Source organism: Anabrus simplex, chromosome 1 (genome assembly GCF_040414725.1).
Source record: "Anabrus simplex isolate iqAnaSimp1 chromosome 1, ASM4041472v1, whole genome shotgun sequence".
Taxonomy (NCBI): Eukaryota; Metazoa; Arthropoda; class Insecta; order Orthoptera; family Tettigoniidae; genus Anabrus; species Anabrus simplex.
Genome location: NC_090265.1, coordinates 68,306,636 through 68,327,790, shown reverse-complemented (window position 1 = coordinate 68,327,790; position 21,155 = coordinate 68,306,636). Strand labels below are relative to the sequence as shown.

Genomic DNA, 21,155 nt, shown 5'->3' with positions numbered 1-21,155 from the left:
CATCTAATCGAAAAATTCACAACTTCAACTTCGACCCTCATCTTATAATGCAATTCACTTCAGAACTACCTTACATGCTAAGTCTGACTACTATCTATCACTACAAATGATGACTCATTGAATTATAAAAAATAATTAAGTAACATATTTATTAAATTGACGAAATCTCGAAAGAAATGAGAATTGGCCTAAATATCATCATGAACTCATTACCTCAAAAACAAATGTTCTTCTGTAGGAATTAAAATTTAAGTCAGCGCTGGCTTATTCTTAATTATTATAATATCATGAACTCAATATTTCTGAAGTGATACCAAGTCTTTCTTAATCATCCTTGAAAAACTAAGTTATTCACTTGTGTGCACAAATATAGCACAATTATTTCAACATTGATGAAATTCAGGATTCCTCCACATAATTAATACATTTTATAACATTTAAAAAATTAATCATAATCTGAATTCATTGCTGTCGAATATGATAAAGAAAACAAGGAATCGACTGATGTGCTAAGATACTCGGTCCTACTGCCATTTAAGCTATGGCTCCTAGTCTATTATTTACTCTTATAGTGTTTCAATTTAAAAATATAAACGATACTCAACATATAAAATATTCTATTTCCGTACTCTACCTATATAATTCCTCAATCGACGTATTATGGTTCAATATGCGCTCAGCCGATAAGCTTCTTTTACATATACTCTGTGTGCAAGAAATTCAACAAGTATTTGTAATATGATCTCTTGGTATTGTGCTATTATGTCGGCTACGTATATAATCTTGCCTCCCTCACAATCTATATTCACTGAGAATACGACACAAAATACACAAATTTATCTATCATCAGTTATAACTACTGCCAAATCACTTTCAACTCTCAACTAAATACGTATTTTAGCCATCCATACCTTGCTATAAGTCATCCCTGGGGCACATTCCCTTTCAGTAATTGCATCAATTAACTGCACCAATTCCATCCATATATGTCGTCTATACATTATACACGTCTCATTACTTACCGTGACGCGCAATATTATATTTAAATCGTATCAAACATCTCTATATTATAATTTATAACCTTCACTTAACACATTCTTGACTTCCACAACATCCATATATAACACGTATAATCTCCTCTATATTATTTAATACTATTGGGATATGACGTTTATTTCGTGCAGTATTCCTTTCTCAATACTAAACTCATTATAAATACGACATATAACCCTACTTTCAGTATCTGTTCTTTAAGTAATATCATGCAGCAAGGAATAGCATGACTCTAACACTCCTGAATACGCAATCCACATATGACGTAATCTAAGTCTGTATGGCTCTATGACACTCGTAGATCTATTTATTATTTGGCATTCTTTGAAATCGGCTGTCATATGTCACTTCTTAACCGTATTCTCATTCACCTGGTTGAAACTACTTAATAATACGTAACCATATGTCACGAGATATCGTTTTAGTTCTACACTGACTTAACATTATAATAGCATCTTAAATATATTATTTTGGGTCCACCTTTTCAATACAAAATGTAAATAGTTTAAATTACATAGGGACTAGTTTTGACCTAGTAATAGGTCATCATCAGCTTGAAGTAAATTAAAGCATAAATATCGAAGAAAAAATAAGCAATGTAAACAGAAGTACAGTCTTTTTAAAAGTACATACCATGTGGGGTATTGAGTAGCAATATATTAAAAATAATAACTTCCAATTGACGAAGCACTGAGCGGAAGTTATGTTGTTTATTTATGAATAAAGTTCAGTGTGCACTAAAAGATGTTATAAAGAAGAATTATCAGTTGAATGCTGGCTTCTTGAGTTTGCTGTTGTATAATCAAAGAAGTTTACTTTTAGTGCACACTGGACTTTTAATGCTATACGGCGCACTGAACTTTATTCATAAATAAACATAACTTCCGCTCAGTGCTTCGTCAGTTGGAAAAGTTATTTTTAATATATTGCTACTCATTACCCCACATGGTATGTACTTTTAAAAAGACTGTACTTCTGTTTACATTGCTTATTTTTTCTTCGATATTTATGCTTTAATTTACTACAGGCTGATGATGACCTATTACTAGGTCAAAACTAGTCCCTATGTAATTTAAACTATTTACATTTTGTATTGAAAAGGTGGACCCAAAATAATATATTAATTTATTCTATTGTAATCACAGTTCAATACGGATCTATCATTATGAAACTTATTTCTTTTAATCTTAAATATATCGCACTTCACTTCATTACTTCACTTGCACACTTAATTATCTCATGCTTAGGCTATTCTGTTCTACCGCACATACCATAAATACGTAAATTAGGAATTATATTACTTACTATAGGTACTTAGCTCGACATTCGACATCTCAGGCCACAGTTGCTCCCATTCCGTCCGTCACATGGCTGGATCTCTGGCCATGGTTCGACGACTGGTTGGATTCCTCATCTCAATTTGCTCTGGCTAGGCGACCTCCTTCTCTCATCTTGGATAGTCATAACTGCCCGGATGACATCTCCCTCCAGGTTGGTCCATCTCGGTTTTTAGCAGGCCATCATCTTCTTAGAAAAACTGACAATACCAAATATCTCTGAGTAGTACATATTCATTTTGGATTTCTGTTAACTTAATATTCCTCCTGATATATAAATTTTCTAGTTTTCTTTCGTGAGGTCTGCGTAAGATAATTCACGCCTCGTCTTGCTCAAGTATTCGAAATTAAATAATTTGACTTTGGAAGTATTATCTTCCTACAATCTCTCTTCTAAATACGGAAATTCTGCTATAGTTTTCTCTTCCTGCAGTTCTGGTTTCTGCTCTCGTAGAACAAATCTTGTCCTTCAAGACAATCGGTATATTTATCTGGACGAAATTTTCGTATTTCTAAGGATTTCTTATATTCTTCACCGTATTTTTTAATGTTAATACGCTGTCCTCTTCAATATTATTGGTGTTTTAACTCTGTATTTGTGTTAGAATTTGAATAATCTTGTTTCTGCAGAGCAATATCAGCTACTTCTTATCCTCTTGAGTTGAAATTTTTAAGTATCGTTTTTCTAATAATCCCTTCCATTCTTGTTTTTTTATATTTTTAAACAATCCAGTTGATTCTACTGTCGCCCATCACCTTCGTAACATCATGCCGAATAATTCATGGCCTTCTAATATGCTTAAATGTCAAGACCTTGCTAAGTATTCCTATATCTCGGATGGTCTCTACCTTCCGTAGGTGCCATTTTTGAACACGTCCCAGAATTGCAATGGGGACACTATCATAGTAAAATACTCTTATCATATGAAAAACCGCACATTTCCTCGCTTTTAACGAACGGTATTATGCTTATGATAACTGTAAGAATTTTATTACTCTTCCACCTAATATTCCTTATTCCCCACCTAATAGGTGGAAGAGTAATGAAATTCTTACATTTATCATAATGTACTTTCAATACAGATTTGCAATGATTTTAATTTTTTATAACAGTACTACGCTGTCGATCCAACAGTCCATAGCTCTAGTGCTGGAATGACCAGGAAGAAGACAGCCACGAACACTCCTCTTTCATTATTCTGTTAAATGTGCACACTGCTCATTCTAATCAGTGCCTCGGACTAGGGATTGAATAGCGGGAATGCTATGATAAAGCAGTGTGTTATGTACTATTATAGGTCTTCTCTACTCCGATGGCGGGCGGCCTACATGCTGTCAGGGGAAGTGGGGTGCGGGCAGTATGTCACTGCCCATCAGGCAAAAGATCGCCCGGCGGTGGTGCTGAGAACTACTCAGTCTCCCAGGGAGTTTGCCGTGCTCATTTCGCTCTCCGAACTGCTGTGTTGCCGAGTAGCCTTTCAGTGTGCGTGTGGGTATTACAAAGAGCTTGCTTGACAAGTTTGTTTTAGGATAATTCTTGTTTTATGAGTAATTCTTGCTGCGTCCCTTACTCTGGCATGTGATGTGACGTTAGTTTGTTTCTATTGGCATTGCTCTATGTTGTCAAAAACATATCAGATGTAAGGCTTTTCAGGCGTTTGCTCTATTAACCAGCGTTTCGTCTTAGGTCTGACACTAGACTCATCAGACTGGGATGTGTCAGACCCTACCCACTGACGCTGGGGCGTATGCAGGTGAACTTATCAGAAGCCCTTATAAGAGGCACAGCCTGATATCTGCATACGGGAGACAAATCTCCACAATGGAATTATTGCCCGCCTAGCTCTATGTTGTATGTAATAACTGCACTATATATCTTACAATGGTGAAGAGAGAGAAGGAGCCAGGGTAGAAAAATGATCAACAATGTTCATGAATATTTTCAAAAGGAAGCAGAAAATAATGGCCCTTTAGTGAGTGTGTATAAAGTGCAGAGTGTGTCGGAAGCTTGTTGAGTTAGTACGCGAACTGTTCAACTTATAGTAAAGGAAGGTAAAGACCTTACCTACCCAGTCATCTGGTTCCATCTCATTTCAATCACCGCGCAAACGAAAGAAAGGGAACTGCATAACGAAGGCAATCGACAGATTCCATAAAGAACAACTCTCCTCACTTACTGTATCATGTAAAGGGTGAATACCCGACACTGAACAAATGTGTTGTGCAACTCTACTTTCGAACAAATTATTTTCCTGTCTGTTGTCAATGCACTTTTTATATGCATTATTAAATAACTCGTATCATACATCATCGGAGATAAAATATTTTAAAAAACTCATTCACAGGCCATACTCGAACTATAACATACAAAACTCTGTATTTCAGAATTGCGTGGAATTCAACACAACTTTAAAACGCGCGCTCGGGCGCTCCTGGCAATGTTGTAATAGTGGCTTGTCTCTTTCCCTTAACGGCCTCTTATGTCGTGCTGGATTGGTCGGCCCCATGCTGCCCACTTCCCCTGACAGCATGTAGGCTGCCCACCATCAGAGCAGAAAAGATCTATAGTATCGGATAATGTATGAACCTGAGGAAAGGAATGGCAAGGTACAGCAGAGAGATCTAACTGCCCAGCTACTTCTGCCAATATTCAGGCACGCTGTTATACTTGGTACGCAGCAGTAATCCCATCTATCGGAGACGTGTGGTAGCAGAAGACATATCACAACAAACAATGGTCAGTGTAATGTTATTGTTGATCAATTTTATGAGCTTCTTATATTGTAGGCCTTCACATCTAGTTTTCATCAAACTCTGTGATATTAGGGCATTTTGTAAAATTATAGTGTAAACTGTAATTCCTTATTCCCCGACTTTGCATACCGATTTTCATTAAATCTCTTTACCCATTTTCTCCTGACTCAGGCGCTGATATGGAGTTTACAACCAAAATACAAATTCATGAATATCTCTGTTATAACTGGTACGTTAAAATATATGACATAAGTGATTGGAAATTTAACACTATGTATCTTAGTTATGTAGTATTTATCGATAGGACCACTAATTCGACAAACTTGACCATTTTACAAAAGTGAAATTTAGTGTATCCTAATTCAATAAATCATATAATTCCATCACTAGATGGAGTAATCAAATTCAAACATGTTTCGACTTGTTTGAGCCATCTTCAGTGAAAAGGGGGGTTGAAGTAATTTACATAATACATGCTAAAAATGTGCCCAAAAACGTATGAAGGAACAAATGAAAAAACGTCTCATATTTTGTAAACTTGACCATTATAAACATTTGAAAATTACATTTTAGGCCTTCCCCTAAACTACGGTTTCATTCAGTGTGAATAAAATTATTTATGGCCTAGATTGTAGTGACTTATTCTTCGACTTTACAGATTTTCTATAAATTCTATTCAGCCGTTTTCTCGTGTTGCGTGTACATACAGACAGAAATTACAGAAAATTAAAAAGTGCATTCCCTTGTTAATGTGGACATGAGTGATACAGAAATACAATTATTTTTAAATTCTGAGCACTACAAAACTCTTTTTTATATATATATATATAGGTTCACTCCCTGGGTATTTGAAACTGTCAGCAATTTTAAGGCTTTGACCACCAATTTTCATAATGCCATACCTGTATCATTTTGCTCTTGATATCACTATGATCTTGCTTTTCTCTGTATTGACTTTCACAGCATACTTCTCAATTTTCTCATTCAGTGCATCAAGTTATTCTTGTACTTCTTTTGCTGTTCGTTCCACAGACCACAATATCGGCTCAGTTTGGCAGGTTCGATCCTAGCTCCGTCCAGTGGTATTTGAAAGTGCTCAAATATGACAGCCATGTGTCTGTAGATTTGCTGGCACGTGAAAAAACTCCTGCAGGACTAAAATCTGGCACTCAGCATCTTAGAGGGACGTAAAGCCAGTAACATCATTAAATAGTAAAATAACTTCATCTCCTAGTTCGCATATGTTTGTGTTGACTCCTTTGTCCATAACCATTAGAAACGAAATAGGTAACAGCACACTGCCTGTCTTAGTCCAGTTTCATTTCGAAACCATTCAGTCTTTCCAACCAGAGTCTGAACATTTCATGCAGTAGTTGTTCATTGCTTGCACCATTTTTACAGCATGTGTATGTCTCTTTTTGACCATGGTTTACTAAACCTACTCCCTGGGAACACTATTGTATACCGTTGTAAGATCTACGAATGCCATGACCAGATCCTTTCCATATTCCCAATTTTTTTTTCCTTTAATTGCCTCATGCTGAAGATTGGGTCCACTGTAGATCGTCCACTTCTAAAGCCATGCATTCCTCTTGCAACTCACCCTCTCCACACCAGGTTTGTTTCACTCTGGTAGAATCTATTTCCCTGTTGAATCCTTATAGTGATCTTTATGTCCAGTCCTGCATCCTATGTCAGTTAGCATCCCAAATACTTGAAGCTCTCCACAATTTCAAGGTTTTGTCCCTTTATTTTTATAACGCCTTTCCCTTTGTAGTTGAAGTGTTGTAGTTTATAATTCGATGAATATGACCCTTTCCAAAATTATGCATAATTAAAATTGTATTTTTCTTTCTTTTTTCTTTCAGCTTAGTTTAACTGCCAAACTTCCCAGTGGATCAGACTATAGTTTGGAACTTGATTTAGCTCATCCGGTTGTACCAGCTCAGTGTTCATACAAAGTACTCCCTTCAAAGGTATTGATTTTAGCTAATTGTATTGTTTTTGTGGGTGTATTGGTTGTTGCATATTTTCTTATTAGTGTATCATTACTATATTGGTTACATTTAATATCTAGGTCATTGGTAAGAAAAGGGGTGAAATATTGAAGGAACGGTATAATATCGGAATAAGCACCTAAAAGTGTATGGCAGTTTTAAAAAATTGATTTTAAGATCATACAGCAGAATGTTACTCATCTGCCACTTATGGGACTGAAGGCACGGTCAGAATGCAAGTCAGGTCAGGTTATCAGACAAGTAGTATTGTTTACTGTAATACTGTACATATTAGTAGAATAAGTAAATACAATACAATAGTAAATAGCTAATAAAGTCATCTCCGTACTGGCCATGAAGGCCCTTGAAGGGGTGGAAGGTAAAGGCTGCCACTATCCGTAACCTTGGCACTTGATGGGGTAGAGAGGTTAGCTCTGTGCTTGGCTGCCTTAGCCCCCACGAATTAACCTTATACTTATTTTTTGTATATGTTGAGCGATTCTCAGGACCATTTGCACGTCCAGAAGTAGAAATCTTGTTTCTTGAATTTTTAGACTTCCTGGCGGGGACTCGAATCCACGTTCTTCCAGATGAACCGAGCACGCCTTTACTACCTCGGCCAGGCAGCCCCTCAATAGTAAATAGGCATAACATGAACATTTAAGACTGAAGGAAGCTGGTAATACTCGTTTGTCTGGGAGATGACGTTAGCGATTTTTCTGTTGTATCTCTCCATTTCCTAACACACAAAATGTCTATAGGTATGGAACAAGAATTCTGTTCACTGTACAAAAGAGCTAAATCTAAAGCCTTCTTGGACGTCTGCATGAGATACTCGACTGGGAGATTCTTAGTTTTCTTTTTTCAGTATCATCTGCACTCTGGATAACAGCCGTGATGTCTGATTGTTGTCTGGTTCATTGTGCTGTCTACGTTATTTTCAGAAAGCCTCTCGTCAACATTGTTGGCTTGAACATCAGTTTTCATGATTTGTAAATCTTGGACAATTGCCTGTGTATCTTCATCTACATTTTGATAAATTTAAACTGCCATTGTCGCCAAACCTTATGCCAGAATTGTTCAAATGTTGATGCTTTCATTTCTTCGTAAGCCTCAGCGGCTGTGTAAACGGCATCCTTTATATTACAAGGATCATTCTCTGAAACAGATTGCTGCCTTCTTCCATCTTCTGAAAAGGAGCATCATATTTCTGGCAATCTCTCCTCATTAGCCATTCAGTTACTAGTTGATTCACAAGTTGGATGAGAGAAGGGATGTTCGGTGAAAAAAAGTTTTTATTTCCCCCCTTTATTAGGAATTCAATAGCGCAATATCCAACACCAAAAGGGCATGTATGGGCAGTTACTATTCCTTCAAGTGTTTTGAATTGCAGGCACAAATTATTCAAAGAATCACAATTTAAAAAGGCTGCTGATACTGCTGTAGGTAAGTCATTGGTGTGCAGAAACATCTTGCCTTGTTCCATTCAAGTAATCTTCCTTTCCTCTGTTCTATGCCTTAACCTCTCTAATCTTTATATCTGGGCTGGTGACAGAAGTCCAGGGAAATGCAGGTGGTACTGCATGTAAATTCAGCTGTGACCTTTCACCTACAAAATCAAAATATTCGTTGTCATTTGAACGATAATATTAAAATAATAAATTCAGTAGCAATTGGCATCTGCCTCTCTGCTGTACCTGTACACATTTTGACTCATTTAATGTTCAATAGCCTATAGGTGTACTATTAATCATTTTATATACTTATTTAGCTAATAATGTCCTTTAATCATCATTCCTATAATGTGCTGAACAGACTCCTTATTCTTTGTAATATGGCACAGTTTCAGATTCTTCCTTCTGATTGCATGTATCCACTGTTTTCTTAGTTTCACATCTTTTGGATGATGGAATGAAAATGGCACCCCTTGGTTTTTGCACATATATCTGTTGACAAGTCAGGCTTGCTGTTTGGTTAGTCTGTTTCACATTCGTAGAGTATGACAGATTTGAGGTTGGAGTTGAATATGTGCAGCTTTGTATTGATAAGAAGCTCCCTTGATTTCATATTGGTTACAGCATGGCAAAAGTGCCTTTGAACTTGCTGAGTCTATTCTTGAAATCGTATGTAGTTATCCCACAAGAGATGATGGTCGCTGTGGAGCTAAACTGTTCAACCTTGTGATTGTGTAGAATGTGTACCTTCAGCATCACATCTCTTTGGTCTTCTTGGCAATGGTCTTGAGCTCAGAATCTATTCTGCTGACTTTCAGGCCATTGAACTTTCTTTCCGTCTCTTTGAAGCTGTCTGTTAGCAGACGTAAGTTGTTGCTGAAGTCTAAATCCTCCGACTGATAACGTTGGTCACTACTGTCTGCATGAGTTTTTGATCGGTGCCTTTCTCATTGCAAAATCTAGCACCATTAGGAACAGAATCGGAGACATCTTTGTTTTACACTAGAGTTGACTGGGAAGGGTTTAAACGGCAATCTGTGATTCTGGACTTGACATTTGTTGGCATACGTACTCCTTACTTTAATAATATTTCACAGGAGCCCAACATTTCAATAACTCCGCAAATCTTTGTTCTTGCACTGCTGTCAAAGGCCTTCTCAAAGTCTATGAATACTACGTAAAGCGGGGATTGGAGTTCTGTGAATTGCTGCGTGATACACAAGGTGTTAATCTGGGCTGTACATAGTGGCCTTCTCTGGAACATGCTTGCCTTTTTTTTTTTTTTCAGATATTGGTAGACACGCTGATTGATACGATTTAGAATCACTTATGAAAAGGACCGGACTTCGTATAGAAAGGCGAGTGGTCTTGCCAGTTGTTGCATTCGGTCTGATCTCCTTTCTTCAGGAACTTGATCAGCGTACCCTTCTTCCATTTGATAGGTAGCTTTTTGTGGTTTCAAACTTCCTTGAAAAACGGAAGCATCGGTCTTCATTTCTTCAGTAGTTTTATTCAATAACCCTCGACCTTTGCCATTGCTAAGTTGTTTGATCTCTTTAACAATTTCCTGTCTTAGTGATGGTTGAGTTAATAGCCTCATCAGCATGATCTTCTAATGGTTTATCTGTCTATTCCTTTCCTGGTAACATGCGGTTCAGGACCACAAACCAATGTTTTCTGCATCGTTCCAGCTGTTCGTTTTGGATGGTCAACAGTTTAAATTTACTGGTTTTGTCTGAGCTCGAATGTTCTTGGCAGTCTCTTGGTGATAGTGTTTTGCTGTCTCCAGTTTTAGCCGTGCTTTCAGCTTGTTCTGTGCGACTGTTGATAAATGTTCCCTAGTCTCTGAAAGCTCTACTTGACAGCCTGGTTGGATTGGTCATAGTCTGTTCATGTATAGGCATTCTCCTCTCATCTTTGCAATCTAAAACCACCCTGAAAAATTGTCAGTATCGACTGCTCTTCCACTCAGTCCCTCAGTCTGTTCGCTAGTATACCTGTATAAATCTTACTCAAGGAGTCCAGTAAGGTTATACTATAATTACTCGGGAGATTCCTCTCACCTTTCCTTTTATAGATTGGGGATATGATCCCCGTTTGCCACTCTTTTGGAAACCTACCCCCCTCGAAAATATTTTTGAATAGTTTTACTATGCCCTCTATCATCCGACTATATTTACCAATTTCTTTCCAAAACAACTTATTGATACCATTGCTTCACCCCCTAATACTTTTGACATTTATCAAGCTCATATATCTGTGTATCTACTCCCCTCTGTATGAACTTCTCCCCCCCCCCCCTCCCCCTCGGTATCTGTCCATCTATCCTTCCCTCCTAATATTTGAGTGGAAATGGAAAACGACGTGCCACATGTCATTTTGAGGTTTTTGTTACGACATGAGCGTGTGTTATGGTGATTCCTCTGGAAAGGATTCATGTACCAGAAACATTTATATTCGTTCCAAGCACGGTACTGTAACCAATCATGACATCTTCATATGGATATAGACACATCCTGCATAGAGAATATGCTGTTTTCCGCGCAGTTCTATGTTAAATAGTCGCCAAACGAGGATATTCTTGATGGTTCCGGGACTCGAGCCGCCCGCCGTAGAGTCGCGCGCCCATCCTCTCGCTGTGCGCAATTGGGAAAAAGAGGGAGTACAAGCGGTTGTAAGTGGAGTTCGCTCTCTCTCTCTCTCTCTCTCTCTCTCTCTCTGAGTGAGAGAGCTGGAACAAGAAAGATGTCGCATGACTGAGAAGTGAGGTCACGAAACAGCCTCAAAGAAGTCTTCTCAGCATATGAGACGATACCACCCCATGTATTCCCCTAAATCTCTAGTGGTACCAATGTGTAGCTTTCAACTGTTTTGAGGGTATTAACATTAATAACTCGGAAATACTTTACGGATAATTTCGAGTTACGACTTCGATGAATGAGGAGATTTTATGCGGATTTATCATGCAGGGAACCATTTTACATAATAAGAATAATAGGAAGTACGCAGATAGTTGATGGCATGAAGAGAGTGAAACCAGATGCCCGACTGTGACAGGACCAGGGAAACTTAAAAATCCCCGGAGTCAGACTCCACCTACTGAGAATTGCTACTGGCGCTTTGGTGATTGCATTTTTTTTATTTTTTTTTTATTTTTTTTATTATTTAAACATAAGAGTTTCATTTTTGGTCCGTATTGAACTGAGAATGGAAGATAGGAAAAAATAGAAAGGGTCCACCTTTTCAATACAAAAATGTTATAGTTTATTTATAACATGTATTTGCACTTGGGACTAGTTTCGACGCTGTGTTGGCGTCATCATCAGCCAAAAAATGGGAAAATAGGCCAGTGTGTAGGCATTCATATTACACAAGGTGTTACATTAAACAATACAAATCTTGCAAGGAGATAAAAACATGGATGAATATAGAAACAAATGAATCGTTGAGAAAACAAAAGTTATACATGTTAAAAATAACCTTAACCACACATCTTGCAGTGCGAAAATATTCTTCTTGAATGATTCCTGAGTATAAAACACACGCGCACACATTTCTGAAGAGCCAGCAGGCAGGACAAAGTAAAGTGAAACCTTAAGAGTTCTTCTGAGAAGAGTTCATCATTTTTCTATGTTCCGATTAAATAATGAAGTCTCCCTTGAGTTCCTGATAAACATACACAACAGGAAATTCCCCTTCACTCTCAACAATAGCTATAAAGACCAACGGTAAATTTCATTTTTCAAAGACGTGAAAGCATGATCTTGAACGTGATGTAACTCCTTTCATTAAACCCATTTTTTACACAAGGTGTTACATTAAATAATATATCTCACGAGGAGATAAAAACAGGGACGAATGTAGAAACACATGCATCGTTGAGAGAGCAAAAGTTGTACATATTAAAAATAAGCTTAACCACACAACTTGCAGTGCGAAAATAATTGAATTTGAAAGATTCTTGAATAAAGGACGCACGCGCACACACTTCTAAAGAGCCAGCAGGTAGGAAAAAGTAAGGTGAAACCTTAAGAGTTCTTCTGAGAAGAGTTCATCATACTTTCAATGTTCTGACTAACTAATGAAGTCTCGTTTGAGTTCTTGATAAACATACACAACAGGAAATTAAACAATACACATCTTACAAGGAGATAAAAACAGGGAAAGATATACATATTAAAAATAGTCTTAACCACACATCCTGCAGTGTGAAAATATTCGTCTTGAATGATTCCTGAATACAAAACACACGCGCATACAATTCCGAAGAGCCAGCAGGCAGGAAAAAGTAAAGTGAAACCTTAAGAGTTCTTCTGAGAAGAGTTCATCATTTTTTCTATGTTCCAACTAGCTAATGAAGTCTCCCTTGAGTTCCTGATAAACATATACAACAGGGAATTCTCTTTCACTTTCAACAATAGCTATAAAGACCAACGGTAAATTTCATTTTAAATATTGTGCAGAGACGTGAAAGCAAGATTATGAACATGATATAACTCCTTCATTTAACCCAATTTTTACACAAGGTGTTACATTAAACAATACACATCTTACGAGGAGATGAAAACAGGGCCGAATGTAGAAACAAATGCATGTCCGGTATTCAGCTCGACAAGAATATAAAATTGGTATTCAGGAATACGTTTTTGAGAGTTTGGAGGTTGACTGTGCCAGTATTTGTGGTGTATTGTTATGCATATTAAAAATGAGCTTAACCACATAACTTGCAGTGCGAAAATATTTGTCTTGAATGATACCTGAATACAAAAACGCACGCGCACACATTTCTAAAGAGCCAGCAGGCAGGAAAGAGTAAGGTGAAACCTTAAGAGTTCTTCTGAGAAGAGTTGTATTTTAAATACTGTGTAGAGATGTGAAAGCATGATCTTGAACATGATATAACTTCTTCATTTAACCACCTATGAAAGTCTCTCTCTATATTACATAGCTTCATTAACACACCATTCTGAAGATGCACAAATAATCTTGTAATCTTCACAGGTCCGGTATTCAGCTCGACAAGAATATAAAATTGGTATTCAGGAATACGTTTTTGAGAGTTTGGAGGTTGACTGTGCCAGTATTTGTGGTGTATTGTTGCAGCGTTACGTGTAGGGGGGGGGGCAGGTTTCTGTGATGTTTATTGCGGGAAATGAGGCGGAAAAACTATGTCGCGAGATGAAGAAGAAACAGAGCGTGTTGTATAGTTTAGGTCTGGGGAGCGACCTAAACTATACAACACGCTCTGTTTCTTCTTCATCTCGCGACATAGTTTTTCCGCCTCATTTCCCGCAATAAACATCACAGAAACCTGCCCCCCCCCCCCCTACACGTAACGCTGCAACAATACACCACAAATACTGGCACAGTCAACCTCCAAACTCTCAAAAACGTATTCCTGAATACCAATTTTATATTCTTGTCGAGCTGAATACCGGACCTGTGAAGATTACAAGATTATTTGTGCATCTTCAGAATGGTGTGTTAATGAAGCTATGTAATATAGAGAGAGACTTTCATAGGTGGTTAAATGAAGAAGTTATATCATGTTCAAGATCATGCTTTCACATCTCTACACAGTATTTAAAATACAACTCTTCTCAGAAGAACTCTTAAGGTTTCACCTTACTCTTTCCTGCCTGCTGGCTCTTTAGAAATGTGTGCGCGTGCGTTTTTGTATTCAGGTATCATTCAAGACAAATATTTTCGCACTGCAAGTTATGTGGTTAAGCTCATTTTTAATATGCATAACAATACACCACAAATACTGGCACAGTCAACCTCCAAACTCTCAAAAACGTATTCCTGAATACCAATTTTATATTCTTGTCGAGCTGAATACCGGACATGCATTTGTTTCTACATTCGGCCCTGTTTTCATCTCCTCGTAAGATGTGTATTGTTTAATGTAACACCTTGTGTAAAAATTGGGTTAAATGAAGGAGTTATATCATGTTCATAATCTTGCTTTCACGTCTCTGCACAATATTTAAAATGAAATTTACCGTTGGTCTTTATAGCTATTGTTGAAAGTGAAAGAGAATTCCCTGTTGTATATGTTTATCAGGAACTCAAGGGAGACTTCATTAGCTAGTTGGAACATAGAAAAAATGATGAACTCTTCTCAGAAGAACTCTTAAGGTTTCACTTTACTTTTTCCTGCCTGCTGGCTCTTCGGAATTGTATGCGCGTGTGTTTTGTATTCAGGAATCATTCAAGACGAATATTTTCACACTGCAGGATGTGTGGTTAAGACTATTTTTAATATGTATATCTTTCCCTGTTTTTATCTCCTTGTAAGATGTGTATTGTTTAATTTCCTGTTGTGTATGTTTATCAAGAACTCAAACGAGACTTCATTAGTTAGTCAGAACATTGAAAGTATGATGAACTCTTCTCAGAAGAACTCTTAAGGTTTCACCTTACTTTTTCCTACCTGCTGGCTCTTTAGAAGTGTGTGCGCGTGCGTCCTTTATTCAAGAATCTTTCAAATTCAATTATTTTCGCACTGCAAGTTGTGTGGTTAAGCTTATTTTTAATATGTACAACTTTTGCTCTCTCAACGATGCATGTGTTTCTACATTCGTCCCTGTTTTTATCTCCTCGTGAGATATATTATTTAATGTAACACCTTGTGTAAAAAATGGGTTTAATGAAAGGAGTTACATCACGTTCAAGATCATGCTTTCACGTCTTTGAAAAATGAAATTTACCGTTGGTCTTTATAGCTATTGTTGAGAGTGAAGGGGAATTTCCTGTTGTGTATGTTTATCAGGAACTCAAGGGAGACTTCATTATTTAATCGGAACATAGAAAAATGATGAACTCTTCTCAGAAGAACTCTTAAGGTTTCACTTTACTTTGTCCTGCCTGCTGGCTCTTCAGAAATGTGTGCGCGTGTGTTTTATACTCAGGAATCATTCAAGAAGAATATTTTCGCACTGCAAGATGTGTGGTTAAGGTTATTTTTAACATGTATAACTTTTGTTTTCTCAACGATTCATTTGTTTCTATATTCATCCATGTTTTTATCTCCTTGCAAGATTTGTATTGTTTAATGTAACACCTTGTGTAATATGAATGCCTACACACTGGCCTATTTTCCCATTTTTTGGCTGATGATGACGCCAACACAGCGTCGAAACTAGTCCCAAGTGCAAATACATGTTATAAATAAACTATAACATTTTTGTATTGAAAAGGTGGACCCTTTCTAGTTTTTCCTATCTTCCATTGGTGATTGCAGACGAACCCGCGAAGGACTCGGAACGAAAATTGATCAGTGGAAAGAAGGATGTACTGGCTTTAATTTGATATCAAATTCAACATTTAAATATACCGCCCAACGAACCGTTGTTTGACATGGGGACGTGGTCTGACTCCCCCTCCAAAAAATAAGGCCTCTCACTATAAAGGCGAGTGGCAAGAGGGCAGTTTACACAGTATATCCAGTGCATTCTGTCTAATCAGTAGACCCATTCTTTAGTGAACAGTTAGTTTCAATATTCAGTGTTTCACATTGTGAAGATTCTTATTGAACAGTATTGTGTAGTGGTAAATGACAACACATAGTGACAGTGCGCTGAGTACCAAATATTCGTAACGTCTTTAATTCAGTATGCTATGACCCGTATGTGATTTAAAAAAAATTTACTTCGATTGTGTGTCAGAGCGGGACGGGGTTTTAAAAAGAAAAGGTGGTCGATTGAAGTGAATTATTACATGTGCAGTTATGAAATTGATCTGAGTGAATGTGGTGGATTATGTCAAATTCTGCGAATTATATAAATGAGGTTAAATGAAAGAAGTAATTGAATACAAGGATAGTCCAGTAGCAGTGTTACCGTAAGGCTTGAACCTACAATAACAGCGAGCGGCTTATTAGCTATCAGTTTAGTAGATCGGGCGGCACTCTCCGTATTCTCTCAAATGCAGTGAGTTGTATATCATATCAGTGATTAGTGAAATGGAGTGGGTCGACTAATGGCCAGTAAAAGAATATTAATACCTAACATTCATATCCTGTGACGGTGACCGGCTAGTGTGTGATGCTCCGAGATTAAATTATTTGTAGAGAACTGGAGTATGCAAATGAAAGTATCGATATCGAGTTACAGGACAAATACCGGTATAGGGCTAGGATACTCGAGTTTATAAGTATCCTTAGTCATAACATAGTTATAATGCATGACACAGTTAGTGCATTTATGACAAATTAGTTCCTCCTCATTTGCATATTTGGGGCCGATGACGTTCAATGTTAGGCCCCTTAAAACAACAGGCATCATCATTTGCATATTTGACCTCCGAAAGCTTCTGGTTTGAAGAGGGCCTGTGAGCAGTCCGCTGTGCAGTCACTCCAACGCAGTAGAGATATTCCAGAGCTTCCGACGCCAGGCGAGGATCCAACCAACATGCAGGCGAATCGACAGAGAATGATTCTGGGAGCCACTGCAAGTGAAGGCATGCTGATGGCAGCTTAAATACATGGCTGTACTCCCTGAGGAAAGCTGATTGCAGATATCTGAATGTTGAGTACCTTTTAACTTATCATGACAGTTAGTCACATTCATATAACAAGTAACTTGCATGTAAATAAGTTAAATATTATTTGATCATGACGGCGTTCAGAGTTGTTTTTTTTGTAAGATTTTCTGTGAGATTTTCTTCGTGGTGTTGAACCACTGATTTCACTCATTATGGGAAAATATTGCACGAAGTTATAAGACCCTAGCATAATTTATAGGTGATGTGACGTAATGTAAAGGGATAAATTTTCGTAGTATGATCCAGTCGTCTTGAAGTTACAATTAAATGCTATGATTCATCATAATATTTCCGATTATCCATTCTTGATTGCACGTCACATAAAGGTAGAAACTCCTGTCTAGATTTAAGACTGCAAACTCCACGATGACCAAGGTCAACTGTGGGGGTGTACGTGAATTATGTAGATCGCGATTAGTCATGTTTTTTTTTCCCCCCCTCTGAAGATTACTGTAGGATCCTCTATTTAAATAGGCATGTTTCCGGGATGTGAGGAATGAGAAGACGGAACCTGATATGTGAGCTTGTAATTTTGAGTGTGTAGTGGTGTTAAATATGATTTCCCCTGCTGAATATGTATAATTAGGGCGATGTAGAATGCCGCCTTGAGAATGAGATAATTGAGGCCAAATGTAGGCTAGTATATGATGTTACGCTGATAATGTTAATGAGTCGAAGAAAGAGATTGTGTTTGTGATGATATGAATATTTAAGAACAGCAGGTAAACTGAGGCTTTGCTTTGCAGGGAAGAAGAAAAAAAAGGGGACTATGCGGGCCGACCCGTCTGACAGTTTTATGGTGAAGGGAAGCTCTAGCAAAGTTTGTTTGCCACTTTGTAAAAGGAGATACATTCATTTCGTTATTTTTTTCCCGTAGTTTAACGAAGACATGCATAAATCAAGAAATTGACATCGTCGTGTAGATCTCAGATTTGATAAATGAATGAAATCCTCCAATCATTGTTATTTTTTTCTTAGTTAAAGTAAAAACCGTTATAAGGTTTTCGGGTTGTTATACCCTCACACGCCGAAGTTCCTGGGTTTGAGTCCCAGATTCTGGCGAGGATTGTTGCTCACCTGTGGCAAATGAGATGGATCATGCCAGATACTGTTCTTTCATGGAAATGAAGTGCACAATTTTATATTATTTCTTCAAGTGAATGTTTATTATATCTCATATAATGCAATATATATTGGTTGTTGAGTTGCTATATGTATAGTTTTTTGGGGGGGGGGCACCATTGAATTGGAATGTCGCGTGTTATATTAACGCATAGGCAATCCCAATGAAACAGGTGTTATGAGGGAGTTAATACTCCGCACGATAAATTAGGCGAGGTCATTAACGTAGACAATGTGACATAACTATTGTGTTTAAAATGCGCTCAGGAAATTTTGCAGTAAACCTCAGCTAACAGGATTTCAGGGCATCGTGATGTACAAATTGAATGAAATAATTCATGCCGTAAAGAAGATATGCCTTTGTGAAAGATATGTATAAAGTGTTTTAATATGATATATGATAAGATCTTCCGTGTGCTAAATAGTTCTGGAAGGGGACGCCCTTTTGATGTATTTTCAATGATTTGAAGGTTATGAAGTGATAAATGCTAATCTGAGAGAGACAGGAAAGGACATTCATAGCTCAGACCTGAATCTCATTCCGTATTGACGGTTATCACTTTACAAAAGAAAATATTTATAAAATCCTTTATCCCGTAAGAATTTTAGAAAGGAAATCAACACCATTTATGCAATAGCCGAAGGTAATGGTTTCAGTAAAGCTTTCGTGAATAAAATTCTCAATAAATTTAGAAATAAACCCAAGACCACCTTAGAAAAACAATCTTCCCATAAAGAGAAGTTCACCACATTTACCTTTAATAATAATAATAATAATAATAATAATAATAATAATAATAATAATAATATATATCCTATTTCAATCATCTTTAAAAAGCACAAGTTAAAAGTAGCTTTCAAGACCGTTCACACCAATACAAAAATGTTTTTTAATTCTCATACTGTCAACAGCAAAAAATTTTCTAACCCTGGAATATACAAATTAAAAATGCCAATCATGTCTTTCAACGTATATTGGGCAAACAGGCCGCAGTTTCAATGTAAGATACTCCGAACATCTTAATGCCCTAAAGTATAATCGCTACTCAGCCATGAGCGAACATTGTAGAGAGAAAAATCATAAATACACAACAATTGATCAAGACTTAAAGATCCTGCATTATGAACAGAAAGGTCCCTTACTTAATATACTAGAGAATATATATATAGATATCGACCAATATAACAATCCCGTCTATAACTTAAATGAAATCAACGAAAAGAAAAATATTTTATTGGAAACCTTTGTCCCGCTCATCTGCGAACAGTTCATTAATAAAAAAGTTTCACTACCGACATTCTAGAACAAGACGCGCCCTTCCATCAAGACCCTCCTTCCGCGAATCACAACGTCCCTCCCTCCCTGCCCCTCCCCCTCCATTACCCCTCCCAACCACATCGACACAGATACACAGTAAGCCACACACAGGCTTAGTTGTCAATGTGACTTGAGACCGACAAGGTCATCTCCATTCGAGACGACAACTTTTAGTTACAAGTAAGTCATATGAGTTTTCTTTTTGTTCATCATTTTAACTTGTTCTTCATCCACTCATATATTCCTTTTTTCTCATTACAGATGTTATACACGTTTTATTCGTAGTATTGACGGTCTCACTACACTCCTCAGCATAGTGTTTTTATTTAACAGTCAGCAAGATCTATTAGACGAGAGGACTTTGTACCTCAATGTGTTTTTAACTCACTAATCATGATAACTGTCACTTCACATCATTACGATTTTTAATTTGTTTGTATACTACTGAAGTTGGCCTTGAGAGTAGGCTGAAACATGTATAGACTTTGCTTCATCTAACAGATGACTTGACTTGTATTGATAGGATTTTATAAATATTTTCTTTTGTAAAGTAATGTTATTGTATCGGTAAATATCTCGGCATATCTTTATGTAATGTAATATACCAGTGTTTCCTTAGTTAATTAAAGGTGTTTGTGCAAAAATAGATGATTATCCTTCTCATTAGTAGTGTATTCGTATTCCTTTGATATCCGAGACTTTCTCCCTACTTAGAATTAAATAGCTTAAGCCCCTTTCCGGATATACCATGTACCCAAGCTCTTGAGCCAGCCGAGGAAAGACTCGAGTAGGGGTGATGGACTTCGATTCCAGGGACTGTTCGAGGGTCTCGTCAAATAAATCCTTTCAGCCACTTCATAAGCCAATGAAGGTAAATTGTTATCCACTGGAACCCTGGACAGCTGCAGTACAAAGGTAGCCTTAGTATTTCGAGCAGACACTAGTGCCAGTTACCGTGGCCTGGAAAGTGACGCAAGTGCCTAGGGAGGTCTGGTCGTCAATGTATGTAGTAATGATACCAATATAATGGTCTGTTATTGGACATTATAAATTTTCCATCAAACTCATTCTTGGTTGCCTGCGTTTCGCCCTCGTGCTAAGTTGGGCTCATCAGTTGGTACTTAGCACACCTACCAAGACGCAAGGCTAGTGCATACCGTGGAGGCCACTGCATAGGCTACTTGAAGCCACCAGCAGTGCCAATGCACTATGAGAGGCTATGTCTCACTTCCAAAAATTGATGCCTGCCTGGCCATCAGATGATATAGATGTTGATTCCCATAGGGATCATGAAATATTTGTCCTGAATGAGTAAATTTATAATACCAATATAATGGTCCGTTATTGGACATTATAAATTTTCCAGCTAACTCTTTCATGTATGAAGTGGCGCAGCTCTCAATGCATTACATTGTACTACCCAGTGCTGTTATAGTGGTGGTGTGACACGTTATTACGTTGGGTGTGTGTAATGCAGATGAACCAGCATGGAACCTCATACGTCTCGGAAGGTTTACAAATCAACGATAAACAAGAAGTGTAAGGAGAAATGTACTGCTGGTAAACCATACAC

At 37.5% G+C, this 21,155-nt stretch overlaps 1 protein-coding gene across 2 annotated transcripts in view; it reads left to right on the top strand.

The window, feature by feature from the left end:
• The window catches only part of Sgt1 (suppressor-of-G2-allele-of-skp1), a 174,792-nt gene that overhangs the window by 87,862 nt on the left and 65,775 nt on the right, over window positions 1-21,155 (top strand). For both annotated transcript variants that reach the window (XM_067156303.2, XM_067156294.2), the window contains exon 3: window positions 7,013-7,120. In XM_067156303.2, the coding sequence (XP_067012404.1) occupies window positions 7,013-7,120 (108 nt within the window). The remainder of the gene's footprint in view (window positions 1-7,012; window positions 7,121-21,155) is intronic.